This window comes from Melopsittacus undulatus, chromosome 9 (genome assembly GCF_012275295.1).
Source record: "Melopsittacus undulatus isolate bMelUnd1 chromosome 9, bMelUnd1.mat.Z, whole genome shotgun sequence".
NCBI lineage: Eukaryota > Metazoa > Chordata > Aves > Psittaciformes > Psittaculidae > Melopsittacus > Melopsittacus undulatus.
Window position 1 is genome coordinate 15,564,541 of NC_047535.1, and position 18,947 is coordinate 15,583,487.

The window sequence follows — 18,947 nt, forward strand, 5'->3', positions numbered from 1 at the left end:
TGGCATGAATGATGACCCTCACTCTAAGTGTACACTGTGCCTTGAGATATTATCATAAAGTAGTATGAAGCCATCACAATTAGCAGGACATGTGAACACTAAGTACCAGAAGCCTCTTTTAACGGTACTTTCTGAAGAGCAAAAAAGACAAAGCAACATCAAACAATCACTTGGTCTTCCTGCTGCAGTAAAAAATGGATTAGCTTATACATGGAAAACAATATGGCATTAATTTGTCAGCAAATATTGCTGGAAGACACATTGAAAACAGACAAAGATTTGAAGTAAAAAGTATTAGAACAAATTATGGATCGTGGGAGGTTTGCTATAGTGTTGGCAGGAAGTAAAGATATTTCTAACACATCTCAGCTTACACTATATGCTGGAACATTTCAATGATGAAATAATTACATGGGGAACTACTCTTTCATGAGTCACTATAAGGAAAATGTACCTTGAGATGAGGGGAAGACTCAACATACTTTCAGCAGTAAGTTAATTCTTTAATAAAAACAATATTTTATGGAAGAACTCTGTAAATGTAATCACCAAGTGGCTGCTTTAACTGGAACTTAAAAAGAGTATTCCAGTATAAAGTTTACAGATAGAATCACATTTGAAATCCTTGCACTGCATCATTCATAGGCAAGCTACTGCAGCAAAGTTGGAGCCAGAAGTGCACGAAGTGCTACAGGCTGTCACTGATATGGTTACAATACCTTGTAACAAGATGGGGAGTGATCATGGAAGTCATATTCCTGCACTGAGGTTTGCTGGTTATCTTGTGACAAAGTGCTTAAAAGAGTTGGCAAACTTAAAGATGCATTAAGCTTCCCCACAAAGGCAACTGTTCAAAACTTGCCGAATTTCCGTGATGACAAGTAGCTGTCAGCAGTATGGTACCTAGCAGATACTCCCAAAAAATACATGCTGCTTATGACATCCCCAACATTTTAACAGTGATCAAGAAAGTAACTGCTCCACAAAAGAAATCTACTCTCCAGAAAAGATGTTTAGAAATGTTTTCACTGTTATGCAGTTTTGTTGCTGAAAATGACGTGTCATTGATAAAACCTCTTAAATATCTGCACACTTAAGAGCTGGAAACAGAATTTCCCAACCCATTTAACAATCTTCCAAAAGAAGAGTTTCAGGGGGTTTTGAATGTGTTTGTTAAAATAGAAGAATTCAACACCTTCCCATTAGCTTGCAAGAACAGCTGACTGACATGAGGGAAGATGGAAATTTAGGAGATTAATTCCAAGAAAAACCCTTGCATAATCAGTGTACAGGAGCTGAAAATGAGTACCATGATTTAGTGAGCGCAACGAACAGTGCACTTCTATTTGGATCTACATATCTCTATGAGGTGTCTTTTTCAGCTGTGACAGCCATTAAAACCAAGTATTGAAATAACTGAATTTAGAATCAGACCTTCAAATAGCTGTATCAAAGTGTTAAACCAATGGTGGTTAAAAAAACAAACGACATTTGAGCACATAACACAAAAGGCTTTTTTCAATAGTAGCAAAAAGAGGTTTTGTTAAGAAATAAAAAACTTTTTTTGGTTAGTATTTCTATCCTCCTTTCTTAATTTCTACTTCTGCATGTACATAATTTAAGTACAATGGTATATGTGCATAATTTAGAAATAAATAGATATTTTGGGCATGGTTGTTCACAAATCTTTCCTGATAAGGGCATGAGATCAAAAAATCTTTGGAAACCACTGCCTTAAATGCCCTGGTATACTGGTAATACTATTTCAAGGTAATTAAGGCCATTGCTGATTGCAGTAAGATCCACATGGAACACAGTTGTTAGGTTTTAATTTTCAGTTTTCAGCCTAAGTAACAGGGGATTTTGCCCTCATATGCAGATGGCATTTTTAACACTTAAAACTTCAATTTATCTTTGAAAAGGAATGATAACAGCATTAAGTAGGAACACATTTTTTTCCTGCACAAATGTTCACAAACATTACTGAGTCACTTTCATAGCTTGGCCTTACAGTTGTTTCACAGTGGTCTGCTTGGTTCTTCAGGGCACACCTACCCTTCTAACTGGTTTCAGGCTTTTTTTTACTGTGTTAGATAATTTCCAACAACTTCTGCATAACTAGTTCTCCTTAACCATGCACTTTTATCACAATTAAGGTATTTTTCTGCCCCATGTCTTTGCCACTAAAGCCCTGCCATTCTGTTTGAATGTTCTTACAAAGTCAGCCACAGTTCTGACATGAGATCTTTAAGAATATCTTTTCTGCCCAGGCCCTCTCAGTATTTTAATGTTTCATCTTGTGGAATAGCAAAAGAATTGTGAAACTTAAATCCCATGGTTTCTTATTTCATACATCTTGCTTTTGGTTAGACAGAATGAATTAAAATTTGGCTAGCACCCTGATCATTATGGCAACTAAAACAAGAAGCCTGCTGACAAGACTTTGTTTTCAAGAAGCAAGCAAGAACTAAAGAAATAGAATTTTAAGAGTACTGTTCAAAGAGAAGTCACCTGAGAACAAATAGCACTTCCCTAAATCTTCTCATGGAGCAATTTCACTCATGAAATACTTGCATTAGAGCTCAGGCAAGCATCAACCATTGGGATGGATGGACCTGTGCTGCAAATCAGGCAGCAGAAGCAAAGTGGTGAGGATGGCAAAAGTGACACTTCCTCCTTCCCTCTCAAAAATACTACCAAGAAAATTGCATACTTGGGTTTTCCAACTGTATTATGCCACTAGGTAGTCATCTACTGAACATAACTGTTTTTTTTCTCAAGATCATCAAGCTTGAAGTGATTATTTTCAGCAGTACTGGAAAGCTTTGTGTTGATGTTGGATGATTTGCTGTGACTACTACAAGGGGTTTTTCAAGACTGGACCATCTTCTTTCAGGAACAGCCACACAGCATCCCCCTGTACAAGGGTTAAGCATCTGCATGCTCTAGAATGAGGTAGCCATTCTGAACAGAACAACAGAGCAGTGTATAAAAGGAGAGAAAAACTGAAGTGTCTTAGGTCCTCCAACCACCCACAGCTACAGATGCAAGTAACACCACTAACAGACCATCTTCCTGCTCCTGAGAAAAATTATTTTTGTTTAATCTGGCTTTTGCTTTCTTGGCTCTCTAAGGATAGAGAGAAGGCAAAATGTCATTCACCCAAACAGCACCTGTGAAACCATCTGAACTGACCCCTTACATATCCGTGTCCTCTACATTACAAAGGCCTCAGACAAGACCCATTAAATCCACTGCAACCCCCTTCTCTCTGTGTCTGGGTTTGTTCTGTACTTAATCTATAAAATAGTTTGCCCAATCTCACTAGGCAAAGTTTAGTTAGCTACCCTTTCTTCACAGGTTTCAGTCTTCTGTACATTGTTACACTTCTCCACATCTGCTTTTAAGTCTGGTTAGTATCACAGTGCAGCTGAACAGGCAATCCAGCTACAATCTGGCTGATCTGGACCTTACTCACAACTGCAAATGCAGCCACCGAAATATTTTTTAAATTAAAAACCAGACACATGTTTTTCAGAGTTGGAGTTCTCACTTTACATCCTTAGTTCTCACTGTACATCCTTAGCTGTTGCACATAACATTTCCAGAGAGTACTTTAAATATCGCAACAGAGCCATCTTACTTTCCAAAGCCTTTGCTTTTTTAAACTGAAGTTGGACATTTACTTCCTCCTGTAATAATACCTATAGTGATGCCCCAACCCAGAGATGTGTCACTGATTCCATCTGCTTGACCGTGAATTCCAACTATGCAGTAGTGGCTCCCACTTTTCATTTACCCAGATAGTTCAGATACCTCCTTGCCAACAGCATATTCCCTTTATATATACTTCAACAAAAATCAAGCTAATAAAATCTTTTAGTAATGGAAAAACTATAAGAAAGTATTGTAAAACTTGCAGTGAACAGTGAACCGTAGCATTCAGGTTCAGCTTTCTGATCTCACTGGCAGCCATGTCACTCAATTTTGACTCTCTCCTGGTATCTGTACATTTTTATTGTATCTAAGCATTATGTCCTTCAGTTCTACACCACCATCACATTCCTGCCACAGTCCTTCCCATTAGATTACCATAGGTCTTTTCTTCAACAGGGATTATCACATCAGACATTCATAATCTGCCTTTGCTGTTTCCACTCTTTTTGCTAAGTGCTACCTTGCTGCTTCCTGCTATACAACATTTGACACATTTAAATTGAACAAAGGTAAAAGATACTTGCCATAAATAACTTTAAGGCTAATTCATGTTTCCGCCCATACAAATTCAAGCCTGATTTTCACTACCAGTAAGTTTCTGAAATTGTTCATATGTGAATGCTCACATATTTGTCATCTATACCTGAACTTTAAATCTCACATTTCAGAAAAATCACATCTTTCCCACTATTACATACCACCACTGTAAACAAATAACAGTATAATCTGGACTTCAAGTAGCTGAAGTAAAGAGTTATTTACCTTATTACATGTATCAAATACCAAGAAAGAGAAATCATTATATGGAAAAAAAACTACATGTAATAAGCATTATACAACTGTGAAAGCTTTCCTAAACTGAAGACAATCCTATTGTTTAAGAATTTCTCACACCAATCCTTACAATCCTTCAGCAAAGCACTAAATGCTTTGATACACTATAGCAAAAAAACCTCTACACAGCTGACAAAATGTAACTTGTTACTCAACTTGAAAACTAAACAGCCCAGCTAGTACCATTGACTTTATCACCTCAGTTGTTATTTGCCATGATTTAGAAGACTGAGATCCTCCTGCTTATTTCTGGACTACATGTGACATTTTCATGGAAATAAGAAATCTCAACCTTACAAGAGTTGCCAGATAGGAAGACACAAGGTTGGTTTACAGTTCACTTCAGCTCACAGTTTCTTCCTGCTACCCAAACACAGAAAGATGAGCTACCTACTGAGAATGTAGGGAAGGCAGTTTCAAGTGCCAGCCTGACCCATCTGGGCAGAAATTCAACTGGTTGCTGCCAAGTGAAGGGACTACAAGTCCTGTAGTACTGTAAAGATATTTTACAAAAAGACATTGCTGTGTGGTCACCCTCACCTTGTGAAGTCAGCCAGTGTGTTTTCTAGCTTCATGAAGATGCCTGGGTAAAAAGGTGACGGAGCTCTGAGAACTGAGGGGGTGGATCTCTGGGGATGGAATCCCGGCTTGCAGCTGGAAGTGGAAAATATCAAAATGTTATCACAGTTGCTTCAAGTACACAGGCTAATTCAAACTCAATTCCAAGATAAGCATGTGCATGCAAAACACACCCAGGAAAAAGGTTCTCTGACACTACTGTGAAATGGGTTTTCAGCAGCATTAGCATGGGCAGAAACAGAAAATTCAGTGGTCACACAAGTCTGGCATCAAAACTAACAACAGGCTCTTCACCACTTTTTCAACCCCAAGCATGTGAGCCTCACTCAAAAGGCATGTCTTTACTGCACACAGAGATAGGTCACAGTTCTCTAAACGTTGATCAGACTAGGATTTCAGCATCCTCTGGATCAGCCTAGCACTTCACATTTAAGTAGCTTGGCCTACCTTCAAGGCAACTGGATTTATTTTTAATAGGAATGAATAATTTAATTACAACAATAAAAGTAAGGCATAAAACAGCTTAAAACAAAACACAATGTGCATAATCATAGGAATCTCTTACACAGATTTACAAAAGCCTGTATTATTCTGCTTAATACAGCCTCTGGAATTTGGGAGCCAGACTACTCTGAAAAAACCTCTGCTTTATCGTTTGCATGTCCCCTACCTCTAGAAGTTCTTCAGTTTATACTATTATAACCATTTGTGGTCAAAAGCAGAACCCCAGAAGCAAAAACCTGCATTCCCCTTCAAGTACCAACAGACAAGACTACCTAAACTGCAATTTTCAGCTATATGCCAGTAACATTTATCTCAACTAATATGCTAAAATACACAAGCAAATAAATGAAACCTACCATGCAAAATACTGCCTATTATGACAGCCTCCCCATATTTGCAACAACACCCAACCATTTTGTTTGCTGTTCTCAATTTGCATCAGCATTCTATTGTCTGCAGAAACATGCATAAGAAGACTTGCCAAAGCTTTTAAGTATTCAAGAGCAGGGGGAGGGGGGGGAGGGGGGAAAAGAAGAATTTTTGAAGGTTGGATACAGTAGTCTGTAAACACATCCACACTTCTTTCCTAATTATAGCCCCACGCAAAGACAGCATCTGGATCAGAACTTCTAAGCAAGAAACTGTGCATATTAAAAAAAAATAAAAAATCAGGAAGCCTACACATTTGGCAGTTTATTGAAATCTCTGAGGGTCAGATAGGAGTGGGAGCTGAGAACTACTTCAAGTGATGGTTTCAATACAAAAATGCTAAAATCATGGACTGGAATAATGCTTCAGCAAATGGTATTGCTCACATTTCATGAACATACAACACTGATATTCCAGCGACCATCTGACACTACAATGCCACAAGATGGAATGGAGGTTGTCTGTACTACTCATAGAATCATAGAATAGTTAGGGTTGGCAAGGACCTTAAGATCATCTAGTTCCAACCCACCTGGCATGGGCAGGGACACCTCACACTAAAGCATGCCACACAAGGCTTCATCCAACATGGCCTGGAACACTGTCAGGGATGGAGTATTCACAACTTCCCTGGGCAACCTATTCCAGTGCCTCACCACCCTGTCTAGCTGTGGTAATTAATACAGTACTGGCATTTTTGAAAGCTGCCTAGATCTTACATTTGCACAGATTTAATAGATATATTTTATACAGGAAGGGTTATAAAGTGACACAGTGTGCAGAGTCAAATCTTTGTGGGAGCAATACCAACAGAGAAGTTTCCACGGCAAAAATTCTAAGTCATCATGAAGATTATGCACTTCAAGCTCTGCCACAGCAAGATAGTTCTTTCAAGCCCACTCCTCCCTCTCCAAAGTAAAAGGCTTGAATCTACTGTAGTGGTATTTTGTACTAACCAATTGTCTTTATAACTATAGATGCATTTCCTAATGTAAGTAGAGTTCAGTGATTAGATTAGCTAGGAAATTAAAAAAGAAGTCTTAAGTAAAACTGTACAACAAACCAAGCTCAGAGTAAAAGTACTTAATCCTTGACAATTCAAATGCAAGTTCATCTTTCTCAACATAACCTACTCATAACCAATCTATCCATCACACACCAAAAAGCTCTCGCCCTCTCAGGCACTACTACAGTGCAATGGCAACATTTCAAATCAACTTAAATTAGGCTGTACTACATTCCATTACATGATATCATGCAACAGATGTTATTCTAAGAACACACAGGACAATTATTCAGAGTAAACTGCTGTAATTTGAATGGTAAAATGAATGGGTATCTTATATGAAATTGCTATTGTCTTTTCTCAGATTTTATACTGAGGTTCAGAACTTAAATATCACCCAAGTTTATCACACTTAACTCAAAAACTTATATTGGCAATCAGACAAGAAGTATTCTCATCTTACCCAAGCTCAATAATTTTGCTACCAGGAGATAAGCTAGAATTCCACTTATCCCTTTAATTCTGCAGTGACCAGTGAGTCAAATGTGGCATTACATAACTTAAAAAGTGTACTTCCCAGAGGAAAGAGGGTGTTTGTTTGGTTTAATTTTTCCCTCCTGAAAATGTCATGGTTTGAAAATTAAAGCAGAAAAGGTAGTCCAACCAACTTTATTCATAGTTAACTGAGCCGTACTGTTGGAAGAATGGTTGACCATTATCTTAGGTATGAAAGCATTTCGTACAGATACCTTATAAATTGTAATATAACTAACACTGATGGCTTGCACTCACACTTGCAACACACTGCCATAAATGTATGAGTAAACCCTGATGGTTTATGTAAGCTAGAACAATCTCAGACACATGCTACTTGTTTTCTTATTCACCATATGAATATTTTGCCATAGCTAGCGGGCTCTCTTGACAATGCAGGAATCCTGATGCCTTTAAATAACACACTTTCAAACTTAGAACTGGCTTTCTGGTTTGAAACTTAATATGTCTCAAACTTGGCTTTAAAATACAGGTCTGCCAAATAAACTTTTAAAGATTGGAGGGAAGTGGGTAATTGTTTAATCCGACCATTTTTTTCAGTCTGTATTTCCACCATCCTTCTAACTAGACACTGCAGCAGTGTTTTAACACACAAAGAGTGCATTAATATTAAATAAATTCAAGTGGCTGGTCAGCAGAACAAAAGCACTACAGAAGGTGAGCACAAAGACAGCAGAGGCCTCAGTTCCCAGACAGGTGTGCCCAGGCAGTGGCACTGTGTAAGGGTTCTCTTGTCACCCAAAAGCAAGCCTGTGCGGTGCACCCCACAGCCATGAGCTAAGGTGACAAGGAAGAAACAGAGATGCCAAAACACGGGGACCCCAGCCCACAGCGCGGTCAGGCCCTCCACAAGCATACAACGCTGCCACTCACCAAGGGAGGTTTTGTGCTCTGGCCAGTCGCGGGCATGGAGCCCTGCTGCACCGAGGCAGGTAGCTCAGAGCCGCTGGCCCCTTACACTTCCAGGCCAGCCCGGGAAAAGGAGAGGCCGCGGAGCAGCGCGGCTCACCAGCAATCCCACCTTCAGCTGCGCTGCGCAGGGGCGGACCCGTCCTTCCCTCCCATCCGCGGTGACTCTACGGGACCGGCCTGAGATCCACTCCCACCCCGAGCCGTCCCACGGTCTGGTAGGAAGAGGCGAACATATGGTTATATATACACGCGTACACACGCGCCGCACGACCGTCCTTGGGAGGTCGTCGCTTCGCAACGTGTTGCGAAAAGGTTTTTTTTCTCCATCGCGGTCACCAGCAGCGCTCGATGGCTCCGTCCCTCAGGCAAACTCACCCCCCGACCCGGCCACGCGAAGCTTCCCGAAACAAGCTGCGAGGGGCAGGGAAGAGCTGCCGCCCCAGCAACTCGTTTCCATACCAATCCTATAGGGTACAGGGAGCAATCCCAAAGGACAGCGGTTTGCCTCCCTCCCACCCAGGCCCTGTTCCTGACGAAAGCAAGGTGAGCGGGAGCCACTCTCCCCTCCCCGGGGATCAGCCCTCCCGCTGGCGGAACCGCAACCAGGGCGCCGCAACCCGGCTGCCTACACAGCATTGGGCTGGGCTACTACCGTACTCCCTAGAACCGGCAACTTGTTGGGCGAACAAGGCAGTGCTGGACGGAGTGCAGCTCCCGCTCCCGACCGACAGCCTGCTGGGGGCAATACAGCATCTACACGAGAAACCCAGCAGCAGCTGAGGCGCCGCAGGCACGGAGCGACTCCGCGCTCCCGCCGCTCAGCGCTGCGTGAAGTCATCCCCCTCCCGGCGGCTCAGCACGGACCGGACACTCCATGCAACGTGCAACGGCAGGGCAGGACAAGGGGGTCCTCGCGGGCTCCTACCGGGAACGGCGTTACTGTAGCATTGCACAGCGCCTAAGCCCCGCAGCTCGCTCGCTCGCTTCTTTCCTTCCCCCCGCTCGCCTGTTGCCCGCTCCCGCCTGTTCCGCAGCCGCCTGCAGCCGCCGCCGCTGCGGACTCCAGGCGCAGACCCCCGCCGGGGAGGGCAGGAAGCGCGTCATCACTCCGGGACCGCTCCACCGCCCTTCGCCCGGTACGGCCGGACCCGGCCCGCTCTGCCGCCGGGCCCATGGCGGGGGGAGTCCGGGACCCCCGCCCACCCAGCCCGAGTGACCCCCATCTCCCGCCCGCCCAGCCTTCCGCTGACCCGGACACCGGCGGGAGAGAAGCCCCGCCTCAGCTGGCTCGCCGGCCCGCGAGCTTAGGTCCCGCCTCACCTCAGGCGTGAGGGAGAGGCATCTCCGCCGGCCGCAGCCCTCGCTGAGGCTGTGAGATAGCGTCGGTCCGTCGCTGCCCGATAAGGACCGCAATCACCGGGGTCGGCAGCTCCTCAGGAAGGCGAATAAGCCAGAAGAACGCGGCCGGGGAAGGCCGGCATTGTTCTCACAGCGACACGTTCGACAGAGCCGTGTGGCACGGCGAGCCCCGCGGACGGAGGGCTGCTGGGGAGGCGCGAGGCGCCCGCCTCAGCCGGCCCCTGAGGCAGCGCGCGCTCGCACCCTCGCGCTGCCCGCCTCACGCGGTGGCTCGCGCCGGTGCTGCGCGGTGAGGGGGCGCGCGCCGTGCTGTGGCGCTCGGTGGGCGGCCTGCGGAGGGCCCGAGCCGCGCGGGCACCCGCGCTCGCACCTCGAGCAGGGGCTCACACCCGTTCCCGGGCTGGGTTTTCCCTCCGGGAGAGTTCAGGCGCACTGATTTTGCCCAGGCCCTAGCAGCATTACCCAGATACTCGTCCCTTTGGTAGACCTGAAGCTTCAAGTCTGTGGCAGAGATGGTTTCAAAGTGACAAGAGTGCCCCGATACGGTCAGTACGCTTTGAAAGCAATTCAATCTGCTCATGGGTTTGGTTGCATTAAGCGTTTACAAGTAACACCAGCAAGAAACTGCTGTAGCAGCAAAAGAAATGGGGACTTTATTCGCACAGCTTGTACGGTTTTAAAAGTTCTACTTGTGTGAATGGTTTTCATATCAATATCCCTGGCAGTGTTCAAGGCCAGGTTGGACAGGGTTGGAGCAATCTGCTCTAGTGGAAGGTGTTCCTGCCCCTGACAGGCGGTTGAAACTGCATGAGCTATAACGACCCCTCCAATGCAAGTCAGTGATTCTGTGAATATGAGAAAATTAAGAGGCAAACTGAAGTCCCCTGTGTGAATTAGTCTCATATGTACTAAGGTCTTCATCAGTAAAACTTACGTTTTTATCAGTTAAAAACCATGCAATTAAAATGGTTGAATCTGATTTAGCTGAAATGCAGCCATTGGTAAATGTTTTTGTCTGTAACCAGATAAAAGAGCTGCATCACACAAAGCCAGCACTACAGCTAGTTTTGCCTTCAAGAGTAATTTTGCTCCAACAAATGAACCTTAGGACACTGAACTCACAATTGCACTGTGACACAGTCCAACATAGGTTGTATCAACATGCTTCTTGGTGCGCATGTACAAGCAGTCTGTACGTACAAAACCTAACCAGGTTATCTCATATACCCATGCTACAGAAGTAAAAGCATCACAAGGCTAACGTCGTTAATAGTCACTGTGAGCTGTGTAAGCTTTAGCAAAGGAAAAAGAAGCATCTGCCATGCAAAATACAGTGGAGACTAAACAGGGTTTCCTTCTAACTTGCAAATAATTTCCAATATCTCTGTTGTACAAATAAGTTATGGTTATACTTGTTACTAAAGAGAGCCTGTTATTCTGTTACTAAAAGAAACAATAATTAAAGTATTTCTTATGATTAACAGGTAATTCTGCAGATGTAAGCCATCTGTGAACAGCCATAACATTTTGCACAAAGCAGATTCTTTTTAATTCTGGCCTTTTACTCACTATAATGATAAGCTTCCAACAACATTGCTTTCCCTGTTTGGTGTACAGCTTAAACTCCCCTTTTACAGAATATATAATGGTCACTTCATTCTTCTCTTTGTGCAGCAATATCCTATTTTCTGGCAGTAATACTGTTTCAAAAGAAACTTCCTCTACTCCATTACATTAGCTTTTCTGTTTTAAAAGCTTCACTTGTAAACCTTTCCTTAGCCTGTGTGTTCTCCCATGTAATAACATGCAAGGTCACAATTCTAGGCTCTATTGCTGTCATCATTTGTATTCTCCTGTTTCCTCTCAGTTCACAGGAAGGCCGTTTAAACCGCTGTACTGCATTACCCTCCAAATATCTTCTCTGAAGGCTATCACAGTGTCAGCTAAAATGCCCTTCAGTCCCAAAGAACAAAATTCCACTACATAGTAATGCATAGTACAGTGGCAAGATCAGGCTCCTCGGTATCATTTCTATGTTTTGCTACTCCAGATATGTCTGTGTAGCTGGACACATTTATTATCTTCCTTTGTACTCAACTAGTGACTTGATTTGGGGCACATATCAGCTGGTTTTTTTTTTCTCTCTTTGAATGGTAACAAATACAAGAGGATCTGAGCACACACCTGGCTTCTACAGTAACAATCTATGATAATACCATTACAATAACAAATGAGGTGTCCTGTTAGTCTGTCATTCGAGGATCCAGCTTTTGTTATTTCAGTAATGAGAAATATCTGTATTTTTCCTGCAGTGTAGTGGATATAGAGAACAGAAGTATGACTTCCTGGTTCCTTTACATTATTTCAACTTGTAAAAATTTGCAAGTAGGTGCATTTCCTGTGAAAGAAGAAAATAATCACAATACAGATGAATCTAAAAGCACTTACATCAATGTACCTGCATAAGCCAGAACTTCTTTAGCATTTCTGCAGAAAATTTTGCCCTTTCATTTCTTTTTTTGACTTTGTCTGCCACTGGTTTCCTGGAGTATTTTTAAACCGATTTTACCAGTCCTAGCTGCGGAGTTGCAGATATTAGTACCTGCATTACATCTCCTGCAGTCTCCTGGGATTAAATCAGACTCCAGCTGCAGTTACCAGCGTGACAGGTACTGCTTATGATTTGCTGTTACTGAGTGGAAAAATGTGATTTTTTTTAAAGTAACATTTCTAAGCTTTATTTGTATTCAAAGAATATTTTAAAATCAAGATATTCCATTTCACTTGTTCTAATGCTTTATCTTTCCTTCTTTTAATTACTAAACCCCAGAGCTTTAAGGGTAAGTGTTAGACAATCCCCCAAAACGGAGGCATGAATCACCTACACAAACTCTCCACAAATACCATCTTGTTTGTTCATAGCCCTCTGTTAATCCTTGTATTGAAATTATTTTAGGACTCTGGTACTTTAAATAGCATGTGGATGACAACAATACTGGCATATTTACTGGTGTTTCCTGTGAACTAGAACTTAGTCAAGTGTGTGTGCAGGGGCCTTCAATGAAGTATGCCATAAACAGTTTTCTCATTTGTCATTTCAAATAAATTTTAAATTACTGTCTCAGAACAGGTCCATTAAAATGCAGCATAAATCATACCCAAGCATGTAAACTAGATTCTCTGTGTGTGTGACTAGACTACTTGAATAACTACATTAGAAGGCTTTGAAAAGAAATTTAAGACACACAGTTATAAAAATTGCATTTATAATGAGTCTAAGTTACCCTTGATGAGTAACGTTAGGCAAAAGACAGCACTGTCATTATTGCTGTAGCATTAGCTGGCAGTAACGTTATACTAGTACTTGAGTGCACTAATAGCCCTGACCAACCTCACCTGGGGCCTCTACCCACACCCTCTGCCCATGGGCCCAGGAGCTCCATATAAGCTCAGCCCTGGACGTTTAGTCTGTGTTTGAGCTATGCTGTAGAACTGTTTGTTTAGTTATGGGCTTTGTTCCTTTAGACTGGGATAGGCAAAGACTATGGTCTGATTTTCAACCACCTTTATATGTATACTTGTTGTAATAACTACTATATTGTGTCTGTGCCAGGCTACATTCAGTAGATATCAGCCTGGTCTGTGGACTGATTTTTCTGGCTGTACCTTGAATATGTTTTACTGGTGTGAACCTCTGTAATGGTTTGTGCTCTTTATTGTGCTATTGTGATACCTGTATTGCTGCTATTCTTTGCATGCTATAGCATGGCTAGTGCTTTGTTTGCTGTGTTTTTGTATGTGGTTTCTAATTTTCCATCTTAGAGGAAGCATCCAATCTTTGCTGCTCCCTGGTAGATACAGGCTAAGGTGCAAGCTATTTTGTTTACATTGTTGCAATGCTTACTTATTTCTTATTTTTCTAATAATGTTATTGTTTGTGTTATTGCTTTAGGAAGAGATCTGATTTATCTAGGCATTAAGCAAGCATGGAATAAAAGCTCATACTTTATTCTGAAGAACTTCCTGATTAGACTGTAAGGAATAGCAGATTGAATGAAACAAACAGTGTAGAATGCTAATGGCTTGTATAATGTATTTCTGTTACATTCTGTTACAATAGCCTAAGCTATTGTTTGTTGCTTTAAAGTGTTATAGTAAAGCAAAGTTTGAAAGAGAAGGAGACCAAGCAATGTTTTCAGGGATATGTTCCTCACAACATTCAGGTCTATAATGAGTTGTACAGCCCTAAAAAATACAGGGCTGAGAGAAAGCCATGAAACCAACTTCCTGGACTATGGAAAGGTGTGTATATCTTGCAAGGCCACTGTTGGTTTAATCTCTTTGTTAAAATCTTCAGGCTAGGAGATGCAGCATCTCTCTATAGATGTATGGTTTTGGTGTTCCACCAGCCTTACTGGGAAGTTTCTTTGAGGATCTAGGCCAGAGTTGTGGCTCTAATTCAGATTAGTTCTTCTTGTATTGCTCTTTTTTGGTTATGGTAAACAAATACATCATGATTCTGGGTTTATATTTGTTGAAATTTCAATTTCGTAATTGGAAGAATTAAGTTTTCTCTGCATGACTAATGCCTATTCAGGTGTTCCTGAGAAGAATTTCTTTGAGATTCCTGTAATCTCCCAGTGCAGCTCTCTGTACTGGCATTTTAGCTTTCATCTGTGAATCAACTTAGACCTTCAGATAACTTCAGCTATTCTGGTATAGGGCTGATTATTTTCCAGTTGGTATTTGTGAAGGTGCTTTTTCTTTACACTTTGAACCTCTCTATTAAGCTTCTTGACATTAAGCCATTCTTCCAGTTTGTTCTGTTCATTGTGGATTCTGAAGATTCTTCTCTGGGAGCACTCATATGTATTTTAAACCTATTTAATTGAAGGAACATGCAAAGGGTGTCTTGATAGCATTGTGTCTGGTGTTGTGGGTAGTTCATAAACTTTATAAAGATTACTTAAGTATCTCTGCCACCTTGGCTTACATTGCTACCATCTGACTCTTACCAGACTTAACACTTTCTCACCACTACCTGTGGACGACATCCAGAGTCTTCTCTGAGCTGTAATAGGTAATGGTGGTAAAAGACCCTTGTGCTACAAGTGGAAAAGGCACAGAGAAAGAGGGGATGGTTCCAGTTTTCTTCCCCATTTTTCCTTTCATTCCCACTTGTGGATATCGTGTATCCACCAGCAGGTGTAAGATAGTATCATGTCTTGTGTTAAACACATTCAGTGAAGATTCCAAGTATATGAGGGGAAATTCTGGGCAGCAATTGTACTCCTTGCCTTGTTGAAACATTCCTGTGTTTTTCATTTAGACTACATTCACCTTTCTTATTTAGTCCATACCATTCTACTACATGAAAAGCACAGCATTATTGTGTTACAACAACTGAGTTATTTTGCATTGGCTTTTATATTCTAGTAATAATTGGGCCTTCCAGTAAAGTCCTCAGTCTCACTTGACATACAGGGGTCCAATTCTTTAAGGAAATAAGTTATTCTAAAGAGATATTATAGCACTGCTGTATTTGACTCTTCAGATTTGCACAATAACTTCCAGAAATTAATTTATTAGAAAAAAATCTCTGGACTGTTGTCCTTAACAAATAAAGTAACAGAAGGAGTATCATCTCTTATACTAGCAACCTTGCAGAACTCGAGGTCATGCACAAAATTGTACCAATCTTGTCACAACCTTGCTGATTTTTTTCCCCAGCTCTGCTAATTTCAGTCACGATGAAAAGACAAGGCGCTGACTGATCATCTGTCAATGCAGGACCAACTGATGTTCTAAAATTCTTTTCTAGTTGTGTGATTACATTACAGTCTAAAATACAGTTTATCCTTAAATTGCCTTTCTCTTGTGTGGTAGTTGTTACTTCTGCAGAAAATCAGCCAATTCTAAATGAGAGAAAGAGTGTACAGGGTTAACAATTTTGGTAAGTAATATTTAAGACCAAGATTGCAGAAAACAGAGGCCATGTTTTGGTACCTAATTTTAAAGGGAATAGCAGATTTAAGAGCTCAAAGAGAATGAAGAAGACTGTTATTTAGATCTGGTTCCCACACAATGTCAGTCCCAGCAAAGTTAATGAGACACAGATCTGGCAGTGTGGGAGGTCAGGAGACTAAGAGGAGCATCCTTCTCAGTTATAACCCACACAGTACCCAGCGTGGAACAGTCATAAATTGATCCCCTTTTTAATCAGTCTGGCTGCCCTCCAGTATGGTATTTGTGTCATCAGAAAAAAAACTGACTCCCAAACAGCAATGTTTTCTGTAATGCTGTCCCTTAGAAGGCAACCCAAGTTGTCTTTTGATTACAAGTCCCCCGTGGCTTCTGAGAAACATTGTAACGTTCATGTTTGCAGCTGAACTTCTTGCTGGTCTTATGAACACTTCCAGCTTTTCAAAACTGCTGTGGGAAGAATAAAAAAGAACATGAAGACTGTCTATAAACCCACGTGCCCAGCTAAGTGCTAATTCTCAATATGATCAGTAAGTAAATCAGAGTATTTGGGTCACAGATCCTCTGGAGTACAATACTTTTCCTGGTTGTTTTTAAAAGCATCTATTAAATTAGCATTTATTTTTAAAAGTTTGGCCCTTTATTTATATTTTTCCTGTCCCTATCCAAGGCTGGAACACAAATTTTGCACTAAGTCCACATGGAAATACTGTACTACAGTTTTTAAAACTGGATTTACTTTTCTAAACTGCTGGGGTATTATGCAGAGTGTTCCAGATCAGATGTGACTTGGATGGAACTATGTTGAACTTTTTGCTTTGTCTGAAAATCATATCGTGCAGCAATAATAGTGTCTTTTCAATTGCATGTATTTTAAGAATGCTGATGCAGCACTGGAGCAGTGCCAGGTATTTTAGGAAATACATTGCTGTTTTCCTTGGCTCCCCAGGGAGCCTCTCTTAATGTCACATTAGGCTTGTTGCTGGAATAAAGACCAATTTTTACTATTTTTTTTTTAATTATGGTGATTCAGTGTTACATCAAAATCTTCATTTTAAAAATGAGAGATGTTGTTAGCACCTTGTCTTCAAACAAATAATCTAGATAATGAGCGCTATCATGTATATAACTTTCCTATCTTTTTTTCCCAATCTCCTTCAATGGCTGGCAACAGCTGCACCTCGATTTTCTCCTGTGGTTTTCTTGTTAAGAGTTATTGGTTATTTGTTATGACTTATAACAGCAAAAGTCTTTGATGCTTTAAAACAATGAAACACATACTTGGACATATTTAAATGAGTCCAACAGATGCATTGTCTGAGTCTATGCAGTACCAAAGCAAAGAGACATAGTTGACACAGGATTATTTCCTGCTGGAAGTTTGCCAAAGAAAAATTGGCTGCAGTTGCACTATTCTTTATAGTAAGTGGCCTCTAATGCGTGTGTTTAATAAAGCACTAACATCTGGACTCAGAGGGTAACCTTTGCGTGTACAAGCAGTGTAACTCTTCAAAATAAATATTTATTTGTAAACTTTTCACTCAAGAAAAAGCATCCCAGAATATCAGCTCTGGGGGCCATGTGCTACTTTAGCATTATTTGGGATTTGTGGAGCTGAAGTATTAGATAAGCTCTGTTCCTTCCTGTGCTTCTAGTTCAATTGCTCTGTTCTCCTTATGGCCTCGCAGGGATTTCCATTGCACGGCCCCAGTCTTCTGCAGGCAGCCAACACTGCTGAAATTATTGATCTCTGCTGGAGAGCCAAGGAATGAAATCACAGGAAAATGGAGCTGTGTCTTGGGATGGTTACCTCTACGGTAAGGTACGTGGTAGGGCAGTGCACAGGAAGGCATCAGTTACCTTTTCTGACAGGAAGCTGCTTACATTCGTTCATTCCTCAGTTAATTTCTGCATTCCCTGTTTGCTTCTTTCCCTCATTCTTGTATCTTACTTGATGCACAGCAGTTTGTGCTGTAAGTGGCTGTAACTTAAGCATGGTTTTGGTTGGTTGGTTCTTTTAGGGGTGGGGTTTTGTTTTTTAGTTTTGTTTTGGTTGGTTTTTTTTGGGTTGTTTGGTTTGTTGGTTTTTTTTTTATGTGAACTAAGTTCTGAGATATCCTCGAACAGGAGAAAACAGGGAAGATCTCTTTGTTAGGCACTATACCTACATACAAGCATAGATTACTGTGTGGTCTACCACAGTACGCTAGTGAATTTGCTCCACAATGTCCTAGTGTATTGCTGATAAATACACACCTAAAAATGTATGAGGTTAAAAAAGGTGGGGCGGGAAGATAAAGTTATTTCTCATTGCTGCTGCTAATGCTTTGAATAGGTTGAGGAGCTCTGATAGAAATCCCAATATGTGGATGGAATTCTGCTCTATAAACGAAGTGGCTACACAGAACTAGACAATCAGGAACTCGTAGGAAAAAAAGGAGTTATTGTAAAGACAGCAGTAGATTCTTTGTAATCTGTCTTCTACAATTATGTCCCAAGTCAGTTTAGCTAACTTTATTCAAATGAGTGAAGAATGCAATATTATCAAAACCCAATGAAGTAAATCAGCTTGTACATGGACTGTGTGGGAAGAGGAGTTACTCCTGACATTAAGTGGGAGAGGATAATTATACACAGCTCAGAACTTTGGCATGATGTATCTTAAGGATAAATGTGCAAATATAGTTCTTGTCTACCAGTGCTGAGCAAGCAGCCTCTACCTGCACATCTTTTGGTTTATTAAATATGGAATGGACCTGGACAGAGCCCTGAAAACTAGACTGTGATCTGCTGCTGCCAGGAGAGAGGAAAAGAATGTATGAAACAGCAGCTACTTTGAGGGGAAGTGGGACACGTGAGCCTGTTCTAGATCCTGTTTGCTTTTGTTTGCTTTTCTGTGGCAGAAAAAGCCAGCTCTGGGTGCAACTGAGGCTATTCATCCTCAGGGCAGAGTGACTTAGTTTGCTTATAATGATAAAAAGCCTTGAGCCAGCTCTGGTGGTTGGCTTACATTCACTGTGCTTTTGAAATAAAATGTGTACAATTAGTCATTAGCCACTTCACATAAATC

General features: G+C 41.4%; 1 protein-coding gene across 2 annotated transcripts in view; it reads left to right on the plus strand.

Annotated features, from left to right (window-relative positions):
* Positions 1–10,283: 10,283 nt before the first annotated feature.
* The window catches only part of LOC101872345 (C2 calcium-dependent domain-containing protein 4C-like), a 28,881-nt gene continuing 20,217 nt past the window's right edge, over positions 10,284–18,947 (plus strand). For both annotated transcript variants that reach the window (XM_031046016.2, XM_031046017.2), the window contains exons 1-2: positions 10,284–10,440; positions 17,566–17,699. In XM_031046016.2, coding sequence (XP_030901876.2) covers positions 17,646–17,699 — 54 coding nt within the window. In that variant the 5' untranslated portion in view covers positions 10,284–10,440; positions 17,566–17,645. The remainder of the gene's footprint in view (positions 10,441–17,565; positions 17,700–18,947) is intronic.